A 14,310-nucleotide genomic window follows, 5' to 3' on the forward strand; every position below is an offset into this window, starting at 1 on the left:
TGGATGGATGGACAATAACCCAGTGGCTGAGAAAGTGGGAAAGATGATGAAGGAGTTGGGCATATGTGATGTGTGGAGAGAGCTTAACCCAACTACCAGAGATTGCTCCTTAAGACGTTCTATAACTCGGTGGTGGCCTCGGCCATCCATTATGGCATTGTCTGCTGGTCAGGCAGCATCTCGGCCCGGGACAGAAAGAGACTGGAGCGACTGGTCAGGAAGGCCAGTTCTGTCCTGGGTTGCTCCCTTGACACTCTGGAGGAGGTGGGCAACAGAAGGATGCTAACTAAGCTAAAAGCTATGATGGCCAGTCCCTCCCACCCCCTCCAGCCCGCCCTGACAGCACTTGGTAGCTCCTTCAGCCAGAGACTGTTACACCCGCGCTGCAAGAAGGAGACATACCGACGCTCGTTCCTACCGACTGCTGTCAGGCTGATGAATAAAAAATAACAATCATAATAATAATAATAATTAAATGATGTGAAGGAAAAATTTTAAATAGTACTGCGATTTATCCATTTGTGTTCATATTGCATTTAATTGAAAGATGTTTGTTGTTTTTTTTTTCTTTCTCCTTTCTACATACATTCTTGCTGCTGGAGGCTGTAAATTTCCCCAGTGTGGGACGAATAAAGGATATCTTATGTTTCTTAAGTACTCTCCGAGCAATGTGATGAGAGACGAATTCAATTTGAACTGGGACTCAGAGTCGATCAGGTACCTAGGCGTGAATATTCCAAAAGATTTAGATACAATTAGGCTTGAAAATTATTCCCCTCTCCTTGCCCAAATTAAGGCTGACTTGAACAGATGGAACCTGATTCCATTCCTTGGATTACTGCAAAGAGTGGAAGCGATCAAAATGAACGTGCTGCCCAGACTACTATATCTATTCCAAACTCTTACCCAAGGATATGTTCCAAGAGTTGGACAAAATAATATTGCGATTTATTTGGCAAGGGAAGAGGCCAAGAATTAGATTTAAGACTCTACAGTTGGCAAAGAGCAAGGGAGGCCCTCTCCCTACCGAATATGTCAAACTATTATAGGGCAACCCAAGTAAAGATTTTGGCCAATATCTGTAATCCATCCTATTGTGCGAAGTGGAAAGACATTGAATGTCAGGTATCTAGCGATATTCCACTACAAGCAATTATCGGGGACCCTGGTTTGATTGATTGTCTTAAGAGTGTTAACCCTTGGATAAGAACCTCAATTAAGGTGTGGCACGGAATATTAAAGCAAGACAAAGAAAATAGCCCATATTTGCTTCTAAAATGAATTGGATATGACTCAGATTTCTTACCAAACAGAATGGATACGGGATTTAAAAAATGTATTGGAAACGGGTTAAAGATATATAGGGACCTCCTTGAGGCGGGCGGGATGCGACAATTCCAAGATCTTAGAAACAATTTCGGATTGAGTAATCAAGATTTCTATCGATTCTTGCAGACAATCGATCATACATTACCTAGAGAGATCTCTACGCACAGGATGGGTCCAACAAAGTGGTTTCGGCTTAATCAAGATATTCCTACTATCTTATGGGTCAGACCTTGGAAGGGGTAATACATCGAAAATTTACAAAGAGTTACAGGTACTAGAAGGAGGGGATACAATATATATAAAGAATAAATGGGCTAAGGAGGCTGGCATTTCAATTCAACTGGAAGCATGGGAAAGAACAATAGCACAGCAATGGAAATGTACATCGGCTCTCTCTTGGAGGGAATTTGGGTGGAAGAATGTCGTCAGGTTTTTTAGAGTTCCGGCCCAAGGGACTTCACAAGGAATGAATATAGCCTGTTGGAGATCCTGCGGTAATAGCAAAGCCTCACATTTTCATGTGTTTTGGGAATGCCCGGTCATCTCCAAATACTGGGAAGAGACAAGGCTGACTATGGGTAGGATTACGGGAACAGTGGTCCCTCCGACCTTTGAAGCCCTGTACTTGGGACTGGAACCTGACTCCACCATTAAGTTTGCTCAGAAATACACCTACAACATCTTACTGTTAGCGAGCAAAAAGGCAATCACAAGAAGATGGCTGACGACAGATCCCCCAACAGTCAAAGACTGGACTAAGGTGGTTGGGGAAATTTTTGAAATGGAGAAACTGACATTTACTCTTCGAGGAGAACAAGAAAAATTTGAGACATTATGGGATACCTGGATAAAATTTACGGAAACCTAAGGTAGTGCTTGAACAGATAGTTGAGTTACCCTATTGGCCCCATTTCACTCAAGTTTATTTTGTTTATTATTATTTTATTTTATTTCATTACTTTTCTACTCATATGGCACAGTGTTCAGGACATTGTATAAGTGGGAGGGCAGTAATAGTAACCCGTTTTACAGGGATGTCAATGTATGTATGTACTATTTTGATGCCCGGAACTGGTGTGGTTCTATGTACTTCAACACGTGACAATGTTTTTCTTTTTTCTAACTGTTTGAAAAAATTCAATAAAAAGTTTAATAACAAAAAAAGAAATATAGGTTTCAAGACATGTGCAAATTGTTATTTGTAATTTGTCCATGCTTGAAATGTCCTTTTGTGGCTTGAAAATTTGCGTGAAAAGATAATTCTCAAATCAGTTATATGATAAAACACAAACAGGGAAGAAGAAAAAAAAACTAATTTTTTCAGCTCTGGTCAAAAGATCCAGAATATCAAATATTGAATTTGATGGCACACATACATTTCTACAATGAGCTGTGTTAAAATGTGTCTTACCTGTGAGGTACAAAGGTTTCTAGAGCAGAGTTCATATCCACTGAGTTGCCATAACGTCGCCAACCAGGGTCCTGGATGATGATAAGGCCATTTTTTCCTCCAGTCTTATTATGGTCTGGTTTCGCACCTTGAAATACAGACATGGTATATGTGACACATATTCATCAGATTATTAAGACCTGGGACACGCTGGAAAGACTGTGTCTCAGGTATGCTGGGGACACCTCTGCATCCCTTTGGAAGAGCTGGCTGGAGAGGATGAAAAGAGTTTGGATCTCTCTTCTGAGGCTGCTGTGCAATGGAAGAATGGATGGATATAACTCCTACTTTGGCATCCCTTCACTGGCTCCCCATTCATTTTAGAATTATTTTTAAGATCCTCCTCTTTGTTTTCAAATCTCTGAATAATCTCGCGCCACCTTACCTCTCTGAGCTCATACGCCCCTACACCCCTGCCCGGCGCCTCAGGTCTGTGGACCAGTCTTTGCTAGACGTACCAAGAACTAAACTGAGGCTCAGAGGGGATCGAGCCTTTTCTGTTGCTGGTCCATCTCTCTGGAATGACCTCCCACTGAACATTCGGCAAGCCTCCTCGCTGCCCATCTTTAAATCCCTCCTCAAAACTCACTTGTATTCTTTGGCGTTTGACTCAGCATGACTTAGATTTGCTATTGTTTTTACTGCTTGGTGCTTTCTACCGCCTTATTACTTATTACTTATTACTGATTCGTCTTACTGTTTATTGTATATGTTAAATCGCTCCATGTACAGCACTTTGTATGCAGCGATGGCTGTTTGAAAGTGCTCTATAAATACTGTTGACTTGACTTGACTTGACTAGATCGATGAACGCAGAAGAATTTGAAGACCTTCTCAATTACACAGACACGCCTTCACATGAGGAAGCAGAGTCTGGGGTCTTTCAGGTGAGCTCTTCATTGTCACGGTTGATCCACCAAAATGGTTAAAAAGGTCTTTGTGATAAGCCTGGATGGGGTAGGGCTCTTACTGGTGGACAATCCGCTGCAATGTCTGGTGGACATCCAGGGCAGCACCTCTGGATTTGCAGACTGGGGCGGTGGTCCCTTGTTAAGGAGGATGACTCGAGGGTGTGCTACAACTACATGCGGATTACACTTTATTCGGGGATAATGTTGAGGGGGGTTATCAGATTTAAGAGGATAAGGGCGAGTTTTGTCCTGGCCGTGGAACCAGCTCTGCACCCTCGGGAGTGCATAGAAGTCCATTCAACCGGTCGACATGTGTTTTGTGGATTTGGAGAAAGCATTCGACCATGTCCCTTGTGGCGGATCGCAGCCCATCGTAAAACGGTTGACTCCATGTGAAATCCCCCCCCAAAAAATCAGAACATTTTAACCAAACAGGTTTTCATTTTGACCAAATTGCTGTACTCTAATTTGAGGACAATCAGAGCAGGGGGTTGGGAGCTATGGCCTGCCAATTTTTTATCTTTTTGGCAAAAAGGCGCCCAAACACTTTCTTGTGTCTCAGGAACTATTGGGCCAGTCTTCACAAAACAGCTATTGTTGGAGAGGGAATCGAACTAGGATTCCAAATCCGTAATTGTTCAGAAGATTGGGGTGTATTTAAATCACTTTACCTTTTGACCTTGTGGATCATATGCACTCAACTTTTTTTTTTGAAGTTCAATCTCTCACATGTTCTCTAAAACATAAAAGATTCAGATGTTCATTTTTTTGGTTTGGCAGCAATAAGAATTCAAAGTATCAATTCATTGAATAATCAACTTTCAACGAATGTTCAATGAATATCTGGGGGTATGGATACGTTGACTCCTTATTGCTGCAAAACCAAAAACAAAAAAAAAACAATACATACAGTATTTGAAACTTTTATATGTTCTGGACAACACTTAAGACATTACATTTCATGAATAACCTTTTTTCGGTCATGTGATCGACATGTCAATTTCAAGGTCAAATTATACAAAGTAGCTCAAAAGATTAGGTTTCTAAAATATGCAACCATTTTTGAAGTTATTGCAGATTTGGAATACTTAGTTTCTGAGATATAAGGGTTTAAAGGAAGGTAGCCACACCCCTTCTTGCCAAACATATAAAACATAACAAACATATGGCTGTTGTTCTGATTGACCGAAAATTTGAGACTTTGGGTTGTGCCATCACTCTCAACAATTAGTGTGTTTGATTAAAATCAAAATCCGTTTGCTAAAACTCACTGGGTGATTTTGGCATATCAATATTGATTACTTGATTACTGTAACTCCCTCCCGCTCGGTGTTGGATTGATTATTTTTAGTCATCATACATTCGCTTATGCCTGACATGATAAATTGATCATGCTTGCAAAGAACGCTTATGCTTGCAATCATTAATTGACTATGCCTGCAATGAAGAACGCTTCTGCTTTTAATAAAGATACATTCTTTATTATGTACTCACATTTATCCATTACATACTCACTTTTATAATCAAGAATGCTTGGTGCACTGTGTGGAAGTTTAGGGACGCAACCATCTTTCCGAGGACGTGGTTGAGAAGAGATAAGTGTTAAGACTAAAGAGTGAGCAAGGGTGAACAGTGAATGGAGCCATCAACACCAGCTGCGGCGTGATGTTTTTGTGACAATTGCACACATGCACTCACATACACACACAGTCAAACAAGTTCAGTGTGTGTTCAACAGCCTCCACCCTTTAGGTTGGACACACCTATGTAGTAGCTTTCCCAATAAATGAGGAGGTGAAGGGGGAGATTGTGAGGGTTACGTGCCGAGAACTGAAACCGAACGCTTCTCCTCGTTCACTCCTGGTACCAGAATCGAGTCTCCTGTCTCCTCCTTTTGTTTATTCCTGAGTGTCAAATTGGACAAACCTGACACTCTGTCTCCCTCAAAAAACTCTCCATAAGCTTCAGCTGGTCCATAATTCAGCCGCTCGCATTATCACGCTCACACCATCCATAAACCATATTACACCTGTCCTCCAACATCTCCACTGGCTCCCCATTATACACCACATTCAATATAAAATCCTGCCCCTTACATTCAAAGCCATCCATAACCTTGCCCCTCCATACCTGTCTGACCTCATCCATATTCCTACACCTGTCCGCTCTCTTCGCTCTTCCTCCTCACTGTCCCCCCTGCTCGTCTCGTCACCATGGGAAACAGAGGCTTCAGTCGCTCTGCTCCCCAGCTCTGGAACACACTCCCTGCTGACCTTCGTAACACAGACTAATTAACACATTTCAAATCCAGCCTCAAAACACATCTGTTTAGACAAGCTTATTCACTCTGACCATAAATCCATTGTCTCTATTTTGTTTTATTTTATCTTATTCTATTTGATGTTGTTTTTAACATTGTATTTGTGTTTTTTTAACTGCTTGTTGTAAGGTGTCCTTGAGTTCTTAGAAAGGCGCCCACAAATAAAATGTATTATTATTATTATTATTTTTTTTTTTTACAACAAGCTTTGCTATTTCATCCACAGGTAATTTTGAATTTATAAAAATGGTCACCTAAGGTTCAAAAACACAAATGTGTACTGTCCATATATACTTGACAGTAAGCACGGAAGTGGATTTCTTGTGTGTGTGCTGTCCAGGCAGTAATGGATGCATGTGTCCATCGCTCGCTTTGGGTGTCCCTCCTCACTCTCACCCTACGTAAGATGATATTGTATTAAATCTGGATCCGAACAATTACATAGATTAAAGGGTCTCAAACTTTGTGCATCCAAAAACCCCTTAAAGGACACATTTTTCCAACGGCATTTGAACATAACAACTACGTATAACACAAATTGTGACATTTCTCCTGAAACAATCATGACCTGTTTACAGGAAGGAATTTTACCAAATATCATTATCATGAAAAGCTGTGTTCTGCCTCAATGAACAACATGGACATTAACAGAAAGGAGCTAATTTAGAAACGCAGAGTTGTACAGACCATTTTGTAAGAGAGTTCTGAACTGCTCCACAGCGCTGTCCACTTTGACCTGGTAGAACTCCCACAGTTTGATCTGAGGATACACATCCTGCCACAGCACACTTCGGATCTCCTGACACACACACACACACACACACACACACACACACACACACACACACACACACACACACACACACACACACACACACACACACACACGCGCACACACACACACACACACAAACATTTTTGTAATCATTTTGAAATCCAAATGGTATACACCATTATATAGCTAAAACACATTTTTTTGAAAAATTGAATGCATTCAGTGGACAAACAATATCCTGTTGAAGTTTGGTTTGGTTGACTCATCAAAAGTGGGATCGAAGCAATGTTTGCCACTGAAATTAATTGACAAAGAATTACTTCATTGCAGCCACCTAGTAAATATATGTTCAAGTTGTTTTTAATTGGTGCTTAGTTAAAATAAATACAGCACAATACAGAAAAATTATTCAATCTATTAATCAATTAAACAGCTAAGGAAGGGTGAGGAATAGACATATATATTTGTGTGTACATATACAGTATATAGAAATGTATGTTCTTGAACCCTGTCATCAGCAAACAATACCAGTGTCATAACTTGCAAACATCATTTATATACAACAACAAAAAATAGTTTAGGGCACCAAAATGACCGTTGCGAGACGCCACAAACAACATCCAAAAAAGATGAGGAAACATCACACAACTTAATAAACTGTTGTCTATTATGCAGATAGATTTTGAACCAGTCTAACACAACGCCTCAAATACCATTCCAGATTTTTGAGGATATTATTCCTGTGTCGAGTTTGCATGTTGTCCACATGCCTGTGTGGGTTTTCTCTGGGTACTCCGGTTTCCTCCCACATTCTAAAAAAACAAACATTGTAGTTTCATGGAACACTCAAAATTGTTCCTCGGTGTAATTGTGAGTGTAAACGGTTGTTTGTCCACATGTGCCCTCCGATTGGCTGGCAAGGAGTTCATGGTGTACCCCGCCTACTGCCCCAAGACATCTGGCACAGGCTCCAGCGTACCAGCAACTCTAGTGAGAATATGCGGCTTGGATAATGAATGAAAACAGAAATTATGGTAAAGCGTGCCCTTAACCTGTGCTGTTGCATTCTGGGACTTCCGGGTAGAGTGAACGCTGGTGCGTTTTGGCTGCCGCTGCTCTCCCACAAACATTTGTGTTTTACGGTGTTTTTACGGTGTTTTTACGCTCGATTGTTTTACTGTTTCGCATGGAATCACTATCACTATCACTATCATCATCTCACAGTCATTCCACCCAGCCCCCATTCACAACTGCCTCGCACTCTCAACTATCTTCGACTGTTTCGTCCCGGCGTCTTAGCTTCCTACCTGTCAACCTGTCGCTCCTCCATCGACCTGTCAAGGGTCTGCTCCAGTACTCGGTGGCCGAGCTCCTTCGGCTCCGCTTCCAATGGCTGGGCCCTCCTCATGCTCTACACCGGCTCCGGGACATCGTTTGCTTTCCTTCCCGGAAATATATTCATCGTGGGTCTCGTCGGGGCTTTTGCCTCAACCGATCCAACACAATCATCTCCTTCTGGTCTTCCTCCCGTCGGCCATCCAGATACGCCGGCCGATCCATCGACCATCGTGCGTTAGCCGGCTTGGCTAGGTCGGCTAACGGCCCCCGCAGCAGCGAGACTGCCGCCGTCAACTTTGGGCTACTTAACATCCGTTCGCTTACTGGGAAGGGTAATCTCAGTCAAGATATCCTCACGCACCGTAAGCTTGACATTCTTTGCTTAAATGAAACCTGGCAAACTCCCGGGGACTTCTCACAGTTGAACGATTCCACTCCCCCGGGATTTGTTTACATTTCCAAGCCCCGCGATTCTGGTCGCGGAGGAGGACTCGCGATAGTATACCGCAAGAAGTGGAAAGTACTTCCGGGTTCTCTCCCGCCACTTTCCTCCTTTGAATGCCTTGCCTGTCAAATATCCGGTCCCATTCCCACGATTATTGCCACAGTGTACCGCTCCCCCAAACCCCACCGCGACTTTTTAAATGAAGTGTCTACTGTCCTCACCCATCTCTCCTCTCTGTCACCAAATGTAATAATCCTGGGAGATTTTAATATACACATGGACAACACTGCTCTTCCTCTCACCATTGACTTCACTTCTTCAATTAACAGTTTTGGTTTTGATCAATTTGTAGATTTTCCCACACACATCAAAGGTCACACCCTGGATCTGATCTGCTGCTCTGGTATTTCCCCCTCCAACTGTACTGCTGACGAACTTCCAATAACGGACCACTTCCTTATCTCATTCAACATTACACTCCAGCTCTCAACTGCCAAATCACCCCGGACCATTGTTTACCGTAATATTAAAGACATCAACATTGACTCTCTCACTGCATGGCTGACCACCCTGACTCCGGACATTGACTCCACTCCTGATGATTTGGTTTTCCGATATAACTCTGGTCTCACCAGCATCCTCAATACGCTCGCCCCTGTCAAGTCCCGCTCTGTCCTTTTTACTCGGTCTGCCCCTTGGTTCACCCCTCATCTACGTTCTTTGAAATCCCAAACCCGGCAGCTTGAGAGACTTTATAGGAAAACCGGCCTCACTGCTCACAAGGACATCTATGCAGCTCAACTATCCCTCTACAAGGATTCCATCTCTCAAGCAAAATCACATTAGTACTCCGGACTCATCTGCTCCAATGCTGGAAATACTAAGACTCTCTTTTCCCTTTGGAACAGAATCACTCAACCTCCTGACTCCCTACCACCTCACTTTTACTCTCGTGACACCTGCAACGCACTTCTCCTCTTTTTCAACAAAAAAATCAACAGAATCCACCAGCATCTGGCCTCCTCTGTACCTTTCCCCTCCTCTGACCTTCTCATCCCTTGCAAACTGTTCTCTTCTTTTGAACTCCCCCATCTCTCATCAATTTCAGACCTCATCATTAAATCCAAGACTTCCTGCTGTCAGCTCGATCCCCTCCCCGCAGTTCTGGTCAAATCCTGCCTACCCTCTCTGCTTCCCTTCATCTCAGCCATTATCCATTCCTCTCTGCCGACTGGAATTGTTCCTGTGCTCTTCAAAACTGCAGCTGTCACCCCAATCCTGAAAAAACCTGTTTAGATCCCAATGACTTCAATAACCTACGCTCCATTTCCCATCTTCCCTTCATCTCGAAAATTCTGGAGAAAGAGCCCGGACACCCTGCGGAGAAAACTCATTTCGGCCGCTTGTATCCGGGATCTCATTCTTTCGGTCACGACCCATAGCTCGTGACCATAGATGAGGGTTGGAATGTAGATCGACCGGTAAATTGAGAGCTTTGCCCTTTGGCTCAGCTTCTTCTTCACCACGACAGACCGATACAACGTCCGCATCACAGCAGACGCTGCACCGATCAGCCTGTCAATCTCTCACCCCCTCCTGCCCTCACTCGTGAACAAGACCCCAAGATACTTAAACTCCTCCACTTGGGGCAAGATCTCCCCCCCGACCCGGAGGGGGCACTCCACCCTTTTCCGACTGAGGACAATGGTTTCAGATTTCGAGGTGCTGATTTTCATCCCAACCGCTTCACACTCAGCTGCGAAACGCTCCAGTGAGAGTTGGAGAGCCCTGTTTGAAGGAGCCAACAGCACCACATCATCTGCAAAAAGCAGGGATGCAATACTGAGGCCACCAAAACGGACCCCCTCACCGCTTCGGCTGCGCCTAGAGATTCTGTCCATGAAGGTTATGAACAGAATCGGTGACAAAGGGCGGCCTTGGCGGAGTCCTACCCTCTGTTGTGGTGAAGAAGGAGCTGAACCAAAGGGCGAAGCTCTCAATTTACCGGTCGATCTGCGTTCCAACCCTCATCTATGGTCACGAGCTATGGGTCGTGACCGAAAGAACGAGATCCCGGATACAAGCGGCCGAAATGAGTTTTCTCCGCAGGGTGTCAGGGCACTCCCTTAGAGATAAGGTGAGAAGCTCGGTCATCCGGGAGGGGCTCCGAGTCGAGCCGCTTCTCCTCCACATCGAGAGGAGCCAGATGAGGTGGCTTGGGCATCTGATTCGGATGCCTCCTGAACGCCTCCCTGGTGAGGTGTTCCGGGCATGTCCCACCGGGAGGAGACCCCGAGGAAGACCCAGGACACGCTGGAGAGACTATGTCACCCGGCTGGCCTGGGAACACCTCGGGATCCCCCGGGGAGAGCTGGAAGAAGTAGCTAGGGAGAGGGAAGTCTGGGCTTCCCTGCTAAAGCTGTTGCCCCCGCGACCCGGCCCCGGATAAGCGGTAGAAGATGGATGGATGGATGGTGATCATTTTTCTCCCAATATTTTGTGCGTAATTAATTGTTTGTAAAAAGGGATGGTCATAACTTGAGGTTCCACTGTATGCGGAGGGCTTTTCAAGCGGAAGCTAAAAAAAAAAAGGTCACTCAGAGTTGTGTAATGATTCTACAATGACTGGTTTACCTTTCTTATTCTGTGTAGACGCACAGCAATACATCTAAAATGTATGCCGAAGGCTCATGTATTTTGCAAAAAACCAAGGCCATGTAGAACTCGCAGGTAACATCTGATCTTTTCACCGTGAGGAAAAAAAAAGGAGAACAGCTTTTATTTTCATGTGCATGCGTGTGTACGGTCTGTAGTGTTGTCAAATTAGCTACATTGTCCCTATATTTAGTGATGCCTGTAGTGACTATTCTTGAAAAAAGAGACTTGCAACAATGCCAAGAGTGGTCATCAAGTTAGCAACATTCATCTTTCCTGCATGGACAGAAGAGGTGGATTTGCACTGACACGCAAAGAGTTTCCTCCCACTCCCCTCCGTTACGGCCGAGCGAGCCTTGGGCGCCTCACCTTACGGTGAGACCCCACCTCCTTCCCCGCCGGCTGGTGTGCATTTAGCCGCGTCTGGGGCCCAAGAGCCCTCGGAGGCACTCGGAGGCATCCCACCACACGAGGCTACTCCTGTCTCTGATCCTGGGCAGTCGGCCTCCGTCAGGGACTTGCCCCCCCCCCCTCCAGGGTCCCACACCTGGCACGAGTCCCGCTGGTGCCTTGTGAGGTTCCCCGCCAACAATTCCTTTCTCACACCTCCCGCAAGCCACCCTTCTCACTCCATAACCCCCCTCCTCCCCAATTGCTCTTCGTCCTCCCCGATTCCCACTCCACGCGTCACATCCGCTTCATCCCTTCTCCCTCCTCCCCTCTCCTCCTCATTCTCTCTTTCCACTCTTTCACACCCACTCACGTGTCTGGCATAGTTTGCTTTTGTCACCCACCTTTCACACCCTCCACACTGTCTCCTCTCTCCCTTCTCCTCATACGCTCCTCCCGTACAACTCCTTTCGTGACTTATCTTATTCCCTTTCGACCCAAACATCCTCCCACATTTCCCACACTCAAACTTCACCTGTTCATCATTCCTGCAGTGCATCCGTTTTTCGTGCATGGTTAGACCAGCTCTACTCCTGCACACTTTTCCGCACCCCTCGTACCTACATTCCAACCTGTTATGGCCGGGGCCAGCCAGGCAGCCTCCTCAGCCAGGGTGCTCTGCACCTCACACCTGAGACTCATCAGCTCATCACCAACCTGTTGCCTATCTGCTCGTTTGGACTGGTACAAATTGACTCACAGACCATTCCCCAGTGCACGTTTGTGCCGTCACCACACCAGTGGACTCTGTTGCCGTCTCCTGCAGCTTATTATTCGTTGTGCGGACATTTCCTTGTGGACTCCTCGTGCTTCTCCCTGAGTGAGTTTGTGAAGACTCTTAAATAAACTACGCCAAGTGTTGGCTTCCACGATACCTGCCTGTTGTCGTGCTATTGGGGTCACATCCAAACCCTAACACAACCCATCATTCACCCTCCTAGCATTCCTCTCCAGTATTTCCTCGTTCCTTCCCACCTCATATCTGTGACCCTTCTGATTTTCCCATTTATACAGGTGATCCATACGCTCACTCACTCTCCGCTTCCATCCTTCTCTGTCACTCGTTAATAACTCCACCTCTGTTCAGTCCATTCCTTCATTCCTCATTACTCTCTTCCAGTACAACACCGTCTTCCTTTTGCCTCCCATCATCTTCCATTCCTTCCAGTTCCTCCCACAACCCTAATACAATCACTTTTGTTACTCTTTCATTTCCCATGCGCATCACATGTCCGATTCTTTGCAACACTCGCCTCTTGATTTTCCACTCAATAGATTTTACTCCCAGCATTTTCCTCAAGCACCTTATGAGCGTGATTGGGGTGTAATGTCTTTAAGTGATGCCTTAATTTATTAGGCTTCATTCTGTCCGCTACCAAAATATTTGAACACAGTAAGCACATCAATCTTTACTCGTCTGCCACCGCAGTCACATTGAAGCCAAGTGCTACATATGCCTCGTCATATTTCCTCCCTGAGAATGCTCCGTGCGCAAACTCTGCCAATGAGAGCGCCACTGCTCCCTAACGTAATGGAGGTGCAACTGCATGTTATTTTAGGACAGTAAAAAATTTTTAAAAAGCATGTTCCCCAAGGTCAAACGGGCCCCCCCTTGACGGAGCCTCGCACCCCACTATTTGAGAAACACTGCTCTAAACAATTCTGTTTCAGAGGTCAGCAGAAAACTCCTCTGACTTCATGATTTTTGTGCTCCGACATGTGCCGTCAACTATGGACCTTATATAGATAGGTAACCCAATCAACGGAATTCACCAGAGGTGAATGCAAATTTAGCTGACGAAAGAGGGATAAGCATTCATTCATTCATTCATCTTCCGAGCCGCTTGATCCTCACTAGGCACTGAAGTGCCAATATGTTTCCTCTAAGTTTGACAACAATCTAAAACAAAGTGTTAAAAGCAATAATGCACTTACATTCAGTTGATTTTTATTGGTGATATTTGCAGAAAGGCCACTGTCCTTGTACCGTCCGTCTATGATTCTAGTGGTTAAATGCCAGAGAGCTCTGTCCAAGACCCAGGCTGGACGTAGATGGGGAGTGTTCACCAGGTTGTAACCACATTCTGGATGCTCCAAGATCCACTTGCTATTAGCGGCTGAAAATAGAAAAATAAACTGTGACCTAAATCATCATCAGTTGGCTCACGCAGTGGAACATTTCCTTCACTCACACAGATACATAGGGCCCTATTTTTGTGCCCAGCGCAAGTCTGTTCATAAAATGTGGATATAGAGGGCGGAGTTAGATAAGGGAGGTGTTGTTATTCTTGATAAAAGGTGGGCTTGTGAATCTTTTGTCCTTAAGAGCCATTTAAATAAATTTGTCTTGAGATATACAGGGTAATTGAAAAGTAACTTGTAATTTATTTTTATCACTAATGTCAAGAATTGGGCGCCAACATTTGCCATCAGCTTCTCAAGCCGATTAGGAACCGCGTTAACAGATTTCACGAAGAAGTCTTATGGAATAAAAGACAAAATATTTCGTCCTTCAAGTTTTTCCAAAGTTGTCAATTTGGTAAGTAGACTTGCTCCTTGAACCAACCCCCAAAGTGAAAAGTTGCAGGGTGTAAAGTCAGGACTTTTGGCAGGCCACGCATGTCGACCATGATGACC

The 14,310-nt window shown here is 44.7% G+C and overlaps 1 protein-coding gene and 1 long non-coding RNA gene across 5 annotated transcripts in view; one reads left to right on the top strand and one right to left on the bottom strand.

Moving 5' to 3' along the window:
• The window catches only part of agla (amylo-alpha-1, 6-glucosidase, 4-alpha-glucanotransferase a), a 123,896-nt gene that overhangs the window by 84,019 nt on the left and 25,567 nt on the right, over positions 1–14,310 (bottom strand). For 2 of the 4 annotated variants that reach the window (XM_052088360.1, XM_052088359.1), the window contains exons 5-7: positions 13,609–13,790; positions 6,698–6,809; positions 2,741–2,867 (exon numbers count right to left, since the gene is read on the bottom strand). In XM_052088360.1, the coding sequence (XP_051944320.1) occupies positions 2,741–2,867; positions 6,698–6,809; positions 13,609–13,790 (421 nt within the window). Of the gene's footprint in view, positions 1–2,740; positions 2,868–6,697; positions 6,810–11,610; positions 11,717–12,148; positions 12,246–12,595; positions 12,826–13,608; positions 13,791–14,310 lie in introns of those variants that run through there. The other 2 variants (XM_052088361.1, XM_052088362.1) reach the window with 2 other exon arrangements.
• LOC127616823 (uncharacterized) lies at positions 13,309–13,753 on the top strand. Its single transcript, XR_007967210.1, has 2 exons — positions 13,309–13,423; positions 13,562–13,753. It is a non-coding gene; the product is annotated as an uncharacterized LOC127616823 (long non-coding RNA).

The sequence above is a fragment of the Hippocampus zosterae genome, chromosome 15, assembly GCF_025434085.1.
Source record: "Hippocampus zosterae strain Florida chromosome 15, ASM2543408v3, whole genome shotgun sequence".
In the NCBI taxonomy this organism is placed as follows: domain Eukaryota; kingdom Metazoa; phylum Chordata; class Actinopteri; order Syngnathiformes; family Syngnathidae; genus Hippocampus; species Hippocampus zosterae.